Source organism: Xiphophorus hellerii, chromosome 5 (genome assembly GCF_003331165.1).
Source record: "Xiphophorus hellerii strain 12219 chromosome 5, Xiphophorus_hellerii-4.1, whole genome shotgun sequence".
In the NCBI taxonomy this organism is placed as follows: domain Eukaryota; kingdom Metazoa; phylum Chordata; class Actinopteri; order Cyprinodontiformes; family Poeciliidae; genus Xiphophorus; species Xiphophorus hellerii.
The window spans coordinates 12,240,290-12,257,351 of record NC_045676.1 but is presented as its reverse complement, the minus strand read 5'-3'; the positions used below and the strand labels follow the sequence as shown (position 1 = coordinate 12,257,351).

Here is a 17,062-nt window from a genome sequence, read left to right as displayed (position 1 = left end):
TTTTGCATCACAAAAACCTTGCCTATTAACAGGAGTGTGTACTTTCTTGAGAGACAATGTATATCTCAATATCCGAATTAAACCCATACATTTTACATGAAGGTGTTGATCAATTTAGACTTTTTGTTATCTACAAATAAGAGATTTTTGTCTTAACTCCAGTTCCAGTGTTTGGCTGTCTTAACATGACAGGGTACCAGCAGAGTCGAAGCCAATCCTCCACTTTTGTCTAAAGACACTATGCAAAGTATAAGGAAACCAAGTCATTTATATTCAGAATGCATGTCTTGATGAGGCTTTCGACTACCTACGTCTGTGTGTGCTTGAGAGAGAGAAAGAGAGAAAGAGAAAGAAAGAAAGAAAGAAAGAAAGAGTTTGAAATTATGTAAATGTTTGTGGTAGAGAAAATCAAGGTCACAGTATCAGTGCACCCTTCTCATCTGTTATGATTGGATCCCCTTGCTGATTTATTTAATGACACAAACTCTACTGGAAATTCAAACACACAAATCATATATATATACATATCTTATATGCTTATATATGCAATGTACACATATACATTGCATATGTGGATCAGGAGTTTATGAGTGGTGATGAGCAAAAGTTTGGGCATCCTTTAATATCCTTTGATGTTCTTTGGGATTTTTGCTACTTTTTATTACAGAAATGCTACAAGACTTTGCGTACCAAGCTAAAATGATTATTTTTACGAGAATCTTCTGCTACCGTGAGTGTACTGTATGTAAGTTGAGTTTATACATTTTGGCTAAGGATTGGTGGTCTGCTCAGTAGAACTTTATGTTTCCCTGAGGTGTCTAATAGTCCAAGAAAATATGAGACTGTCAGGTCTTTTCCCCCCCTCAGATATGACTATTTTTGCCCAACTAGGTTTTTGTTTGTTTGTTTGTTTCTTGTAGTCCTCAGTGCAGTCAGGCATGGGCAAGTTTCTGAAACTCACAGTTTGGTAATCTTGAAAGCATATTTGACAGTGATGCACTATCATGGTATTAAGATAGACAATTAATACAAAAATTTAACAAATGACCTCACTGCTTTTCTTTTAAACAGAAAGATTAGATATTGATGAATAAGTTGCAAACTGTTGAGTTCATGACAACAAAACAAGACAAGATTTTAGGAGTATATCTGAGAAAACTAAAAATCCACCCATTAATCAATTACCTTATACCAGGCATGTCCAAAGTCCGGCCCGGGGGCCAATCACGGCCCGCGGTCAGATTTCATACGGCCCGCAGCTTCAGTCTTATAATGTATTATTTATGGCCCGCCTGCACTGTCAAACAGAATAAATAAATCATAAAACTTGAAACTGTAATTCCTCCTTTCACCAAATGGTGGCAGTACCACTTTAATACTATCAGTCTGCCTTCGTGCAGCGAACCCCTCTCCACTCATTTCTGCCATGGCCACTGCAAAGAAAACAAGTTAACAGTGAGGGCCGCCGCTTTCAAGAGAGATGGGAATTACAATACTTCTTCACTGAAAATCAAGGCAATTGTGCTTGTCTAATTTGTGAGACGGTTGCCTTGTTTAAGGATTTCAACGTAAAGAGACACTACCAGACTAAACATGCTAACGCATACAACAAGCTAACAGGGAGTGACCGTGCTGAAAAAGTGAAGCAGCTCCAAGCTGCACTGGCATCACAACAGCAATTCTTCACGCAGGCCTGAGTCAAAAGAAAATACCACCAAAGCAAGCTACGATGTTAATGTTAATAGCTAAACATGGCAAACCTTTTACTGAAGATACTTTTATCAAAGACTGTGTTATGAAAATGGTGGAGAACATTTGCCCTGAGAAGAAGCAAGAATTTGTGAATGTTTGCCTGGCACTTAACAGTGTGGCACGGAGAGTTGAGGACATGAAATTGAGTATTTTGAACGATAACATCTGTCACTATCAACAGTGAAGAGCCAAAAGAACATTTATGCACTTGGATTTATGGCACTTATTTTTATTAAACTCTTGAGTAAGATTTGGTTATTACTGTTGATGTTATGAACCTGTAGATGTGACACAAACTATTACTTTCTGAAAGATATTGTAAATGACAAGAGCAAAATTAACTTGTTTTAAGATTTAATAATAACAGACAACTTTGCATTACTTATAACTCCTGTTTAAAATGTTCTTGAGGCAAAGATATTTTTAAACTCCTGTAAATTTAAGGTATTTCATACAGTTTGTTCAATGTTATCTGACTCTCCAGATATGAAAGAATTGCAGAATTTGTGTTTTTAGAGTTGTTCTCATCTGCCTGAGTGGCTTATATTTGGTTTTTTTGTCATTTGAAAGATAAAGATAATTGTGACAATGAAAATAGTTTTATAACAGAGTGTATTTGCATGAAACTTTTATAGTTAAAAAATGTCCGAACAAACTATTGGCCCCCGGGCATCTTCACTTGATCAAATCTGGCCCTCTTTGCAAAAAGTTTGGACACCCCTGCCTTATACACTTATCCCTGAGGGGATCGCCAGAGGTGCTGGTACTTAGCTTCAGTGGTCAGCGGGCGAGAGGCCGGGTTCACCCTGGACAAGTCGCCCATCCATTGCAAACTAAAAATCCCTACTTGTTTTTCTTTTGAAAAATTAAGATTTCACAGATTGCAGTCTGTGTTTTACAGAATTTTACCTTAGTGTGGAGTATTACAGTGAAAATTTGACTAGTTTATATAATTTGGTTTTTAAGGTTGTCTAAATAGTAGCCTAAATATTGAAAGACATTTAGAAAATGCTTTCTTTTTGTTAATTTCACAAATTTTGTATATCTCAGCCTTTGCTTTAAATAATCTCTTCCTAGTGAAGTATTATCCAGTTGTCCAATATTGAATTAGAAATTATAAAATGCAGTCCAGATGTTCAAATAAAAACCTGTGTAATTGAGTGTACAGATGGGGAGCTCCAAAGCAGATGTTATCTTTAACATTGTTACAAGATAAAAAAAAAAGATTGCCAGTATTTTTTTATACTTCTTACAAATCAAATTTGGTCTGTTACTCCGTCACTCCCTCAAAAGACGGCCGCAAACAATTGAAAAACAATGGCGGCTTTCTTCAAAGCTTTATTACAGCGTGTTGTCAGCTAGCGCGCAACCAGTCTTTATTAGCTAACTGTCGGTACAACAAGACAGTTCAAGAACTACTTACTCTCTCTTCAAAATAAGAGTCTAACACAAATGCAGCACGGTGTCAAACTTAAAGCACCTGCGTGTGCAGCATTCCTAATAACAGCTTAGAATTACTTCACCAGACAAGGTCACATGCTAGCACCAGCTGAAATTTACTTTACAAGACAGTATTCACTTCAAAAGAATGATTGCTTTTTTTATTGAGATCACATCCCACTACAGCATGTTCTCATTAGAAGGGGCTGTTCACCATAGAACCCATTTGTATCTTGGTAGACCTTGACACTGGGAACTGGCTAATGCCTACCTGCTGTGATCCTTTTGTCCCACACAGAGCTTTAATCATTACAACCTAAATGTTATTTTATAATTTTCTAAATATGTAGGACTTCTTTCTAGTCTGACTCTTGCTCAGACTTTGGTGATTAAGATGCAAGAAAGGTTTTCTTTAAATGAATGATGAAGGTCAATGCCTGATTATTTAAGTCTTTTGAATACTCCTACAGTTTAATGTTGATTGTCCTTCCAGTCCCATGAGGTGTTATTTGAGCAAGCTTGAGAAGATTGGTCTTTAGCTAGAAAAATAGCTTTTGGACATAATAAACACTCTTCCATACCTTCCTGATTATTGCGATAAGGTCTTGTAAGCTAGCATTTATGTACTTTTTCTTTAAAATGCTATATTTGTTTCTACAAGCATTTCTTTGTTATGAATCCTGGTGGCTCATTAGTCCAAAACCTCAAATTTTCTGGTGTTTTGTCTTAAGGAATGCATGCATCATGATATTATGTTAATATTTAGGTCTTTATGATAGAAGATATAGTTTTAAAGAGTTGTCTTTACATTTAATTAGTTGCAATTTGCAGGTTACACTTTCTTGCAAAAGTATTCCTATAACTTTTTTACAGTTTGGAAAAAGTTATATTGTTACATTAAAGCCAGAAATATCAATGTACTTTGTACTAATTATGTGTGATAAAGTGCTTTGAACTGCCCAAAGGACTTTGAAGACCTTTGTTGCTGAAGCGCGCTGTAGAAATAAACTTGACATGATTTGACAACACATTGGCCTTTAGTTTTGGACAGAAAAGAGTTGTCTGCATGGTTTTTACAACTAACGAAAAAATAATAATTTTGTGTGGATAGGTGTTAAAATTGCCCTGTATTTAGTTCCATCAGTTTCCCCATTACTTCTGACCAGAAAGGCATCCCCACACCATGTTTCATAGTTGTGTTTTTTTTCCACCACACGTAGCTTTTTCATTTTGGCGATATGCAAAATTTTGGTCTCATTTGACCAAAGCACTTTCTTCCATGTGTGCTGTGTCCTCTACATGGATTGTGTCATACTGGAATCAGGGCCTAATGTGGCTTTTTTAAAGAATTGTTTCAGTTTTGCCACTCTTTTACCATAATTACTTCACAACTAATACTGTGAATTCTTTTTCATGGTGAAGGTAAACACTTTACGGTATCTCATTCTACATCTTGGATATTTAAGTTCTTAGATTTAAAAACTAACCTGAGAGCTCAAATCTTTTATGATGCCTTTAAGCTTTTTAATGGTGCTTTTGTTCTTGTTTTGTCATTTAAATGTTGCTTTAAAAAGCCCATAATGTCTGTTATAATATACATAGCACATATTGTATAATTGTACATTTCATTGTACTACTTTTTTAGGATAAGTTCACTTTCTCAATTAACAGAAATCAGCGGTCACAGAAATGCCCAAACCTTTGCTGGTCCACATAGACAGGAAGAGATTTTATAGTCATTGTATTTCAACAAAACCTGATACCATATTATTGTTTTTACTTGATCTGGTTGCCATGTGTAACTCTCTCCATAACTATATTAATGTCCAGCTTTGGGAATTTAAAACAAATTATATTGCTTGTAGCAAAGAATGAACATACAGGTGCATAACAGCAAATTTTAAGGAAAAAATGTTTGAAAAACTAAGACTTGTTCTTGCCTTGTTTATTTGACTAATCACTAATCATTACATGTTTTTAAATTTTCTAAGCAATTGCTGTAACACTTTTCCACTTGAGTCTTTTGAACTGTTAATATGTGCTGTTGAGCTTAAATCAAATGCTTTTGCATGTGAAATATGAATTTACTTATAATTATTAGAAATGCACCAATGAGAATTTTGCGACCTATTTCTGATTTGTGTAAAGTTTTGAAATACAGATTTCCCAAATTCTGTATTTGATAAGTATAGAAACACTTTGTTCTATCCTTCCTTCAGAAAGCAATCTTTATTCATATTAGTATCATAGGCAGCTGCCGCTAAAAAGCAATTCTTTTATATTTTAAAATAACAAAATCTTTACATAATTTTGCCGCTAATGTTAGCAGTTAGCATTATTAGCATCGCAGTCTGTATTTAGTCAAAAAAATGAAGGTCTTTACCTCAACTCTGGTATTTCCAGAACACAAACTATATTTAAAGGTCCACTGTGTTACATAACAGTTTTAAACTGAGAAGAATAAAACAGAGCAACCTTGCTGTAATAGTTTCAGCCTTCCTGTCATCTGCTGAAAGTGTTGCTCTTTCTCAATCTTTTGCAGCCTCAATAAACTGCAGATGTCTTGACATGTCATAATAAAAATATTTAGTTTTAAATGGCGTTTTGCATTTTCTTAAATCTGTCTGCAGTTTTAAACACCCCGTTGACACTGAAAATAGCCAACATTGAGATTTCTTTCCTCAGCAACAACAGCCAAGTCAAAAAGTGTTGCTTCTGAGGTGGTAGCTTTTAAGAATGACATGTTCAAGAAAGGATTTTTAGATTCTGACAGACCTATAAAAGAGCATCCAAATTTCGATACCTGCTACTTTTTTTGGTGCATCTCTATTAATTATAAATATAAGCACTTTTAGAGTTTGTAATATTAGATGTATTTTGATGCAGTGTTGTACTTCAGCACCTCTAGAGTTGAAAACATTAACTGTTATTTCTTTAGACTTGAATCTTTGAAATATGTATCTTTGGTTTGTCCTGTAAGTGGCAGTTGCTGTGTTCCCAAATTATTGTACTCCATGCACTATGATTGTATTGCAATTTGAATGTAATACCAAAAAAAAGCAATAAACTATTTATTTAAGTAACATTAAGCACAAAGTCATTTCTTTGACCAAGTTCAAATTTTGTACAACCATAGTGTTGTGGATGTGCTTCATTAGTAGCTAGCAGTGTTGTACGCCAGCATCTTAAACCAGCCTATCTAATCTGGCAAAGCCTTCCCTCTCTACACCATGTTTAGGTGTGTGCATGAGGTGTGTGCCTCTATGTGTGTGATACCTGATTTACCTACTTCTGCCTGTTTGCATTAATGACTCGTTAGTGTAATCCACCTAGTGTCCAAACTGCTAATACTAAGGACGGGTGTTTGTGCGAATGGCATGTGTCACTCCTCCAGTCACCTGTGCCCTCTGCTCTCTGGGTCCACGAGTGTGTGTGATTGCATTAATGCAACTTATGTGAGTGTGAATGTGAGGGATGCTGCCGTGCAAATGTCAAGCATATGTGGCCATGTCTGTGTGCTAATCTGCCTCGTGTCTGTCTTGATTATACTGATTATTGCAGCCGTCAGGTGTTTGTTTGGGCAAATGTCTGTTTGGCATGCAGTCAAAGCAGTCTTAGCCTATCCTCTATTCACCCATGCTTCTGTGTGCTTCTGTGTGATGTGTTTGTGCGCCTGTTGGCAGGGATGTCGGTGAGTGCTATCAAGGACGGCACAGGCATTCTGGTCCGGAGCGTGGTCCAGGGGGGCTCTGTTTGCCAGGATGGCAGACTGGGGGTGGGGGATGTCATCTTGGCCATAAATGGAGAACTTGCCTCAAATCTGAGCAGCGCCCAGGCCAGGTCCATGCTCCGCAGGCACTCTGTCATAGGGCCAGAGATGAGGTGAGAAGTGTCTCTTGCCCACAACACTATTAAACGGTTATTTGCTAATTAAAAAAACAACTTGGACATTGTATACTTGTATAAAAAAACAAATAATCTTTTATTTAAACTTACTTGATACTTTAGATAAATGTACTGACAATCTCTTTTTTAATTTAGGAAATAAAATGTATGCCTTCACGGAGCATGCCTTTGTATATCTGACAATATAGTCATGCTCTATTGTTTTTGAGTTAATTCGTTATTTGATTAAATTTAATGTAGTACAATTATAAATTAATAAATAAAAGCCCTGAAGGTTTTAAAAGTTTGAAAACCTTATTCATACAATTCAATGTATTTCCTTGTTCAAGGTAATTAGAATTGCACAATCACATCATATATAGTTCTGAATAAAAATGTTGTTTGGTTTACAAAATGCTTAACAGATAAACAATGATCTGATGTAGAGCTATAAGGTAAAATGCTTCACATTGAGTTTAGTCTGCGAGTTCTTTGTGTTTGGGTTGTTTTAGATGGTGATCTCAGTAGGAGTTATTCTGATTCCTGAGAACTTTTCTCAGATTCTCTGAACTTAGACCCATTTAACTGCTTCATACTGCAAGTAAAACATTGACTTTTCAGAACACCACACAACCCTAAAAAATTATAAAAATGAATTATCCCTTTAAGCTATCACAAATTAATACTAATAAATCATAAATCATGTGTAAATCATTTAAATGTGCTTATTGCTCAGAGCCTTGGGTACAAATGAAAGGCGATAACTCATTACTTTTCCAGTTATTTGCACCTCTAAAAGATTTTAGAGGGTTCCAGTTTGAGAAACATGCATTGGTATGCAGTCAATTATTCCCATGAAGTCAGCATATTGGCTTGACAATTTCCAGGATTTGAATGACAGCATTACACTATTTCTATAGTTAATCTAAGTGTGCACTGTACAGTGCACAACAATTTTCATTGCATTATTATAGACAAATAATGTTTCACTTTGGGTCTCTGCAGTCAAATCTGACTGAGGCGCTACAGTCATGTTCAGTTTAGATGAAGAAATTCTTAAAGACTGCCTGAGGAAAAACTGGCTACATTATCACTTGTTCCAGCATCAGCAATTATGGCTCCACATTGAAAAAGCTTGTTTGGCTGATTGGGGATGTGCTCCACCTCCACTATCCCTCTGCCCTGCTAAACACCTACTCACATTCTCTCTCTGCGTCTCTCTCCCCTGCTTTTAAAGGCATCACACACACACACGCGCGCGCGCACACACACAAAAGCATTCAGTGGCCTAACCTCCAAAAACACCCTCTTCCTGCTATGGGAAATATTTCTGAATAATTCATCTCTCATCTCACCTTGAACAGTATACCTCTGAATAAAGGAACGTTTTAAAGACTCTCTCATGCACACACTACACACAGAATACACACACTGATGAACACATGCATGTTCTTTCTTTCTTTCTTTTTTTCTATCTTTCTTTCTTTCTTTCTCTCTCCACATACACACAGAAACACTCAACTCCACACACACATGCTCTCTTTGCCTCCTTCTGACATCACTTCAGACAATCTAAAAGCAAGTGGAGGCAGCTGAGTTGCTTTGGCAGCGAGAGATTGAGGCATGCAGAAGGATGAGGGCTTGTCACTATCAAACTGCGTCTTTTGAGACAAGACAAGCTGTCCACATGGTTCAGTCACAACAGCTTAGCACAGAAAACTTAAAGATTCAGGTATTTCATGAAGGTATTCATGAAATACCTTCATGAATTAAGGAAGACTTGAACAACTATTTTCTATTACTTTTACAGTAATGTATAATAGAGTAATAACAAGAAGATACATGCAAAAGTGTTTGGTAATATCATTCATAAGTGCAATGAGGTATTACTGAATTAATAAGTTTATTGTCATAAAAAGAAAAAGAGCTTAGCTCTGTTGAATTAGAAGGGGATTTTTTTTTCTTTTTTTCCCTTTGGGAACATTGGAAAATTAACATTTTTGATTTCATTGACCAGGAAAATGACAGTTGAACATTATAACATTCTTTACTACAGTGCTTTGTATAAGTATATAAACTTCAGGTTTTGTAATTTTATGACTTTAATCTACCCTATGTACAGTGAAACTAAAATGATACTTAGTTTTCAAAAAATTTCTTGACAAATAAAATCTGAAAAGTGTGGTAAGAATTTGTAATCAGTTCCCTTAATTCTGATAGGATGAAAAATAACCAACCACATGCTTTCAACAATTGCATAATTAGTGCAGTCAATAGAATCCACCTTTGTATGATCTGATTTCAGTTCAAAACCAGCTACTCTTTACAAGTCTCAGAGGTTTGTTAGAGAAGATCTGTGAGCAAACAACATCACAAAAACTAAAGAACACCAGAGAGAATGTTGTGCAGAAGCTCAAAGCAGTTTTAAGTCTTCTGATAATATGGCTAACCACAACAAGAGGTGAATCTTGCCCAAATTAGGGATATCAGTGCACCATCATGGAGCCAGGTCTGTGGGAGAGCTCGCGGATGAGTGCCTGGTTATTGAACTTTGACTCCAGGGACATGACAAGACTTAGTTCAAAGAAGCTACAGGAAGCCCCCTCTGCCTGGGCCCACCACCTGCAGATAGGAATATCAGGATCAGGTGCCGTGCAAAGTGGGAGGAAGGCGAGGGCGGAACCCTTGGTTTGATCATTTCCTGTTGGTATAATCTGGCTTTAGGGACATGGAACGTCACCTCACTGACAAATACGGAGCCAGAGCCATTGTGTGAGGTTGAGTGGCACACGCTAGAAACAGTCGAACTCATAAGACAAGTCAAAGTGAGGCTCAGTAGTGTTTATTTCATGTGCCTGTTTGACCTCTCTACAATGCCTGAACATTGTGATGAGGCGATGGATGTTCTCCTGAGGAATCTAATCTCAGATCTGGATTTTTTTTTAAAAAAAGGAGTACTGTGTCTGGAGACAATAATGCCTTGTGCCATCTTTGAACCTGTTCAAAGGGAAACATGAGAATGTTGCTCAATTAACAGAACATGACGTATGTGTCGCAAGAGCTTGAATGCCAATCAGGCCACATCAGACTCAGCATGCCATACAGCTTTCAGTACAGACCTATAATTATCTCAAGTTGACAAGTGAAATGCTGTTGCTAGTGGTTCTCTCAGTTTACACAATAAAACCCCTGTGGATGGTCCAGAATGTGTCATTTTATCAAACAGCATGGGATATATATCAATCATGTGCTCATTGAACTCTAATGGCTTCTCAAATATCTATAGAGCATTGTGTGGTTGCAAAAATATTCTTAGTGCTTGAACCTTTTCAACCTTCAGTTTATTTTTGTGGGATTCTATTTCTAATTATTAAGAGAAGAAACAATGCTACATAGTTCTCAAATGTTTTCACAGATAAAAAGCTTAAAAGATGTGCATTTGTGTTTATCCCCCCAAAGTAAGGTAACCTACTTACAAATTCGATTCATTTACTCATAGAATTACCAGATTATTTACCAAAGGATTATTGTGGTGGCAAACCATAAGGTTTTCTGGAAGTCAACAAAATGCCACATTGTCCATGAAATAAAACATGTAAATTATACATTGAGTCTTAGAAATAAAAATGTATTTAAATTATGTTCATCAAGGCCAAATGTCTACTTACTGATCTTTTCAACTATTTTTGTTCTCACTAAAGAAAAATAACTTTTCCTGAATTAATGGTGATTAATACTGTACACAAGCTTCCTTGTCAGTTTTACTTACCTATATATATTTTTTCTATCTAACCCTGCTTTCAGGATAACCTATGTTCCAGCTCATCAGGTGGATGAGCACCGAACCCGTCTGTGTTTGCCTCCTCTGGCATCCATCTCGACAGACAGTCCATCTTCTTCGCCCATCCTACCTACCCCTGAGCCTGAATCAGTCTCAGCCAGATCCTCCTGTCCTCCGGCTTCATCAGCGCTCAGATTGTCTGCTTCAGTCAAATACAAAACAACAACAGCTCCAGAGCCACCCATAGTCAGGGCCACTGTTTCATTCAAAGCCGTTAAAGGGCCAGCCATAGTCCCCACCATCACCCTAGCCTCAGACACAAGGTAATGTAAGACAGAGAGAGAGCTCAGCCTTTTATTTATGGTCATACGATTCTTACCAAAGCTCCAGAGCTGCAGAACTCTGCAGCAGAGTCAGCAGAGTTTCATATTATGATAATTACCTGTACCGGTATTTAGTTGTACCAGCTGCTTAGCTGGCTAATGGCTTTATTTTATTTTTTTAACCCACATACAACTTTTCATTCATGAAACTGTAACTGAATTTGTGCAAATTAGGCTCGCAGGAGTTCAATAATATTAGTTTTACTTTTTAGTTCATACAATCAAGTATTAGGGATGTCTAGTAAATCTGCTTTGAGTCACGATAAAAGGCATTTTTCAATCATTTTGAGTTTCTAACTTAACCAAACTCCCAATATCTGTGGTAGCATGGCCAGGTTTCGCAACAAATGTGTTACAAAATTACAGCTGAAGACTTAGCATCATAATCAATTGCTTAATACATGTTTTGTATATCACTAACCATCACAGGGGAAAGAAGGTGACAAAGCCAACAAAAGAGTTGCACAGGGTTTTCATTGAGATCAATTTACAATTTTTATCTAACACTTGCTGATTAATGTCAGTCACTGGGGCATGATACAGGTACCTGGAAAACTAAAAAACTTATTTCAGAGACAAATTGACGCAAGGCGTTGGTGTTGACCAAAGCATCCAGTTCCATTCTTTATCAGAACAATTTGACATAAATAAAATAAAATTAAATAAACGTGACATTATAAGTTATTTAATTTAACAACCTAACACACTTAAGGTGGAGTACAACATCAGACATCTCGTTTGCACCTTGGTTCTAATTAACATTTATGAAAACCGAACGACTCCATAATTAAGTCAATACTAATTCTGCACCAAAGTTATGGAACTACAAATATGGCATATCTAATATTTGAAAAGATCCAACATCTGTCACTTTAATTAACCATATAGGTGAGAAAACACTGCCACAGGATGTAGCCAGCTTATTGTTCCAGTTGATATTTCTTCCTCTCCATTCTTCTCTGTGTTGAATCCCTGAGTTATATTTAGCTGTTCGTGTATGGATCTCAGAGCTGAGTGTCAGCAAGAATGAATTGTTTCGCTTCTGTTTGTTCCTGTTTTCACTTTTCTTCTCCCTGCCATCATCCGTTACTCTCTGCAATCCTTTCTTCATTTTTATCTTTCAATCATGTCTGTCTGTTCTTCTGTTATGTGTCTGCATCTGTCTTTCATCCCACCCTCACTCTTCTGTGTTTTCTTCCTCATTGTGTCTCTTCTCCCAGTCTGGTTCCTGCCGTCTTCTCCCAGTCGCCCTCTCAGTCCTGCTGGAATCATTTGTTCTGCTTTCTTCTGAGCATTAACTGGCTACAGGCTTGTGTGATAGCACATCCTCGGTTCTTATTACAGCCGTGCACCGTTAAACATATTCATGAAAAAATCTGCCTTTCTTTTACTCTTTCTCCCACACGCACACAAACTCGGTGCACACGCTGTCAACAGAGATACTGTATGCATTAACACACACCCACACACACCTCAAGACACAACCTTGTTGTGACTTCACTGGGAGAAAATAAATATTTTCAGGGCTATTTGCACTTTAATCAGTGTATTTTCTCAAGGCTTAACAATATAATTCAGTATCAACCTTTGTGACTTGTAAAGTAGTAAATAGGTAACTGCTTGAAAATGTTGTTTTACAATCACTGTGTGCAAATTTATCTGCTATCACTATCATTGTTTTATATATATATACAGTATATATATATATTAAACCGCAAATTGCTATTACAATAATAATCATGAGGCCTGTTTTATTCAGCAAAAATGATATTACTTTTATGATGAGGTAATGATTTATTATTATTATTATTATTATTATTATTATTATTATTATTATTATTACAGTGCTACTAAATCTGCAAGTAGGTTTGGAGGATGAGACCCTTAGAGAGAGACAGAGAGATGTAAAAGTAAGGAAAATTGCTTGACTGCTTATTTCTTTGTCACATCAGTAATTTGGCAGTAATTGCTTTGTTGTTGGAAAGCCTGTTTTTTTTTATGCCTTTCAAAGGTACGACATTTGATTCGGAAATTATTTGCATTTGTGGGTTGAGCAGTACAGTTGAGCATTTGGGTTACCCATGGTGATTGACCTCACATTTTTGAAAACTTTGAGCTGAACAACTTTGTTTTTTACTTGACAAACTCACCCTTATGCTGTTTATTGGTTCTCTACATCAGTGGTCCCCAACCTTTTTAGTCGCGCGGACCGGTCAGCCATTCGCATGCTGGAGGGGGCGCGTCGTAAGTATCGAGTCCGATGCTGTTGTTCGGGGGGGAGGGGAGACCGGTACCGGTCCGCGGACCGGTGGTTGGGGACCACTGCTCTACATCACGTTTTAAAGAGCCAATCTTGTGATATTCATCATCTACTGGTACTAGAGCTTATTCCAAATAACTGCCGAAACTTTGTTTTGCTAAACACAGCTTGTGGACTTTGTGTAGATCAGTCAAACCAACTGAATGTTGTAAGCTCCATACTCACAGATTCTACTAATCAGGTATCTGATTGTCAGCATGTGAGGGACCAGAAGCTCATAACAGGAGTCAAAAGCAAACTGGGTGATTTGATATTTGAAGAGAAGATTTAACCAGTTTTTTTGTTATACAATACAGTTACATTTAAGATGCGGTGCTATTTATTGATTGCTGAAATATCTAAAAAAAAGAATTCATTGCCTTAAGCTCTTGTTTGGAGTAAAGTGGATTAATTAATGCTGTTTTAAAATGCTGAAAATGTAAGATTTTAACCACTAACTGATGGCAGTTTCATAACTTGACATTGAAATTGCTTGTTTGCACCTCCTAATATTTGGGGCTTTTTGTAGTATTGCCCAAAGCTGCTCAGCTCACAAAATTGGGGAGACAGCTAATAATTATAGAATTGACAGAGGTAATGGTTGTTGGACATCACATTGTCTGCAAATTCTGAAAATTACTGTTTGAAACCTATTTACATATAATTTGGAGTTTAATATTTAATAAATATCAATTAAATATTAAATTGATATTTAATTCGGATGACACATAACATGCTTCAGAGCATCATTTTTAAAATGCAATTTTTTTTTCAAAGCATTTAAATGATTTGCAATCAGTTTCATTCTGTTTTCTCCTCTGGGTGTCTTTTCTCCTACCACCAGCTGGCAGGTTCCAAAATCCCTCCAAAAATCTCCAAATAGCAAAGTGGAGGATGAAGATGTAAAGGAGAGAGCAGACGAAACAAATGAAGGTGTAAAAGTAAAAAACCCACAGGTGAAAATAAAGGTTGATGGCAAAGAAGAGGACAATGAAGAGGTCTGCTCACATGCAGCCTGGTCTTGGGATCAGCCTAAAAGGTCAGTAATTCCCTGTGTTCAGTTTCACTTGTTTGATGCTCTTAAACTCATTCCCATGATGCTTTTCATGGTGTTCTGTGTTAGAGAAGGTTTACAGAATCCAAGAGGGCTCCAATTATGTTCACAGTGGCCTTAGAACAGCATAGCAGATTTTCCATGCTACATCTTTTTTGAGATTTGGAGAAAGTAACTGCTTTACCGTCTTGTGTTTATTGTGTTTGTGCCACTTGGATAAATCACATAATATACACAGCACACACACAACAAAAATCATCATTCATGTGGCTTCTTGTGAGAAACAATATGTTTTTGTTTTGACTTAATCATTGGAATATAATCCTCAGTGTAAGCAGCGAGTACAGGGAAACAAAATTTTTGCAAAAATAAAAAAATAAAATAGAAATAAGGCTATACAAATCGGATTAATTCTATATTTGCATTTTTTTTTTTTTTTTTTTTGCAGCGGTGTATTGAGCACACCTCTAGTTTTTAGGGGGATAATGACCTGTTCAGTATCTGTCTCCTTTCTCTGTGTAACAGTGTGCAGCTGACTCGAGCACCGAGCCAATCGCTAGGTATCAGCATTATGGGAGGCAGAGGCATGGGCCGCAGACTGAACAGTGGAGAGATGATGAGGGGTGTCTTCATCAAGCACATCAGCCCCGACAGCCCTGCAGCACTTAATGGCACCCTTAGGGTTGGGGACAGGATACTGGAGGTTTGTGTGTGTGTGTGAGTGTCCTTGAAGGTTACACATTTAGAAGTCAGGAAGTGGTTGTAATAAAGTAACTACATAGCACAATATTTTAAAAAATGAAACAATTGGAAGTGAGACTAAATGGATGGAGGAAGGCACCGAAGGTAAAATTGGGGGGAAGGGGAACAAAAAAAACAAAGTCAAACATCTGACTGAAGTGCGATAATTAAAATCATTCTAGATCTATAACTTATATATCAACCATCACTGTGGGAATAAAATATGACCTCTTTAAATGAGTCAAGGTGCGAAGCTGTTTTAGAAATGTCCTTGTTGACGAGTATGATTAAAGAACGGCAATGCGTGTCTGAGGTGACAGAATGGCTACAGTAACTTGGATAACATTTTTTCTTTATATACAACTGTGATAAGCAGAATGGCTGCAGAATGCACAACATGTTGAGCCTTGAGGCAAAGAGGTGACAACAGCAGACCATGTCAGGTCCCACTCGCTTCAGCTGAATAAAGCAGATACAAACATCTGAGGCAGCTCTGAGCACGGACTCAACAACACTTTGCATATAGGAAGGCAAAAACATTTATTTTTCTTGTTGAGTATTTTAAAGTAAAACAAAAGCCTTTTACATTTAGGACTAGAGTACACACCACTCATCCCAGAATATGGATGTGAATTCTCATGGTTACCCAAAGCTCTATGGCTGGTTGTTCAACTCCCACCTGAAGAAACCACTTTGGAAGTGAAATCCTCTTCTGAGCTTGAGTCAGTGGATTTAACTCAAAACTTGTCAGAACATTTTCTTACCAGTCCCAGGAGAAGAGTTTATCCATTTCCACAAACATGGTTGTGTCAAATGTTCATTTTCTCTACATCGACCACTTGTCTTTTTCTGATGTGGAAAAGACTAGATATTTACCTGTTTGTAAATTAAAATCTAGTCTGCACCATCACCAATACCTTCCCCACAAGGAGGAGGGGGCCGTAGAAGTAGAGGTGATGCCTCAGAAAAAGTTGGACCACTACGTCAGTCTGGTTTATGACTGCTGTTTCTTACCAGCATCCTCTGATAGAAAGCACCACTGCACACCCTGTGAAGTGCGGGCTTATTCTATCATTTCCACCAGCCATTCACATCCCTGTTTTATAACTTCGCACATAAAACATAAGTGACTTTCACAAACAGGAGGCACAGTCCATTTTTACAGGCATGTCCAGAATGTTGGGTACATGTAAAAAAAAAAAAAAAAACACGCCCACACAAAAGCAACACTTATTAGGCCAAACTCTGTAGTTGGGCTTGTATATTAGAAATGGTAGGTTACTGGGAATGATGGGCCAATAAAAACATTCTGGTATTGACAAAACTATATTTAAGATGTCTGGAGATGACAAGATCTACAGAAGGAGTGGAACATGCGGTCAACTGATGAAGAGCAAATTCTTTGTGTAGCTGAACTATGGAAGTCAAATTGATGATTTTGAACTCTTTGGAGTGACTTTATTGTACCTGTGTGTTCACAGATCCAGTTAACAGGTGAACTTATTCAGCAAATCAGGAATTTCTTTAGCAACATGCATAGTATTTCTGGTTTTTTCTAACCAAATGATAATGATAATCTAGCTTGTATGTTTTTTCTTGACCAAGGTGAGTGGCGTGGACCTGAGAGATGCCAGCCATGAGCAGGCAGTAGAAGCCATCCGCAGGGCAGGTGACACTGTTCACCTTCTGGTTCAGTCCGGTCTGGACAGAACTCAGGTACAGCTGCT

General features: G+C 37.3%; 1 protein-coding gene across 1 annotated transcript in view; it reads left to right on the top strand.

Moving 5' to 3' along the window:
* LOC116720168 (multiple PDZ domain protein) overlaps positions 1-17,062 on the top strand; it is a 63,703-nt gene that overhangs the window by 23,413 nt on the left and 23,228 nt on the right. The window contains exons 20-24 of the mRNA XM_032563298.1: positions 6,876-7,074; positions 10,882-11,181; positions 14,385-14,579; positions 15,120-15,297; positions 16,941-17,051. Coding sequence (XP_032419189.1) covers positions 6,876-7,074; positions 10,882-11,181; positions 14,385-14,579; positions 15,120-15,297; positions 16,941-17,051 — 983 coding nt within the window. The remainder of the gene's footprint in view (positions 1-6,875; positions 7,075-10,881; positions 11,182-14,384; positions 14,580-15,119; positions 15,298-16,940; positions 17,052-17,062) is intronic.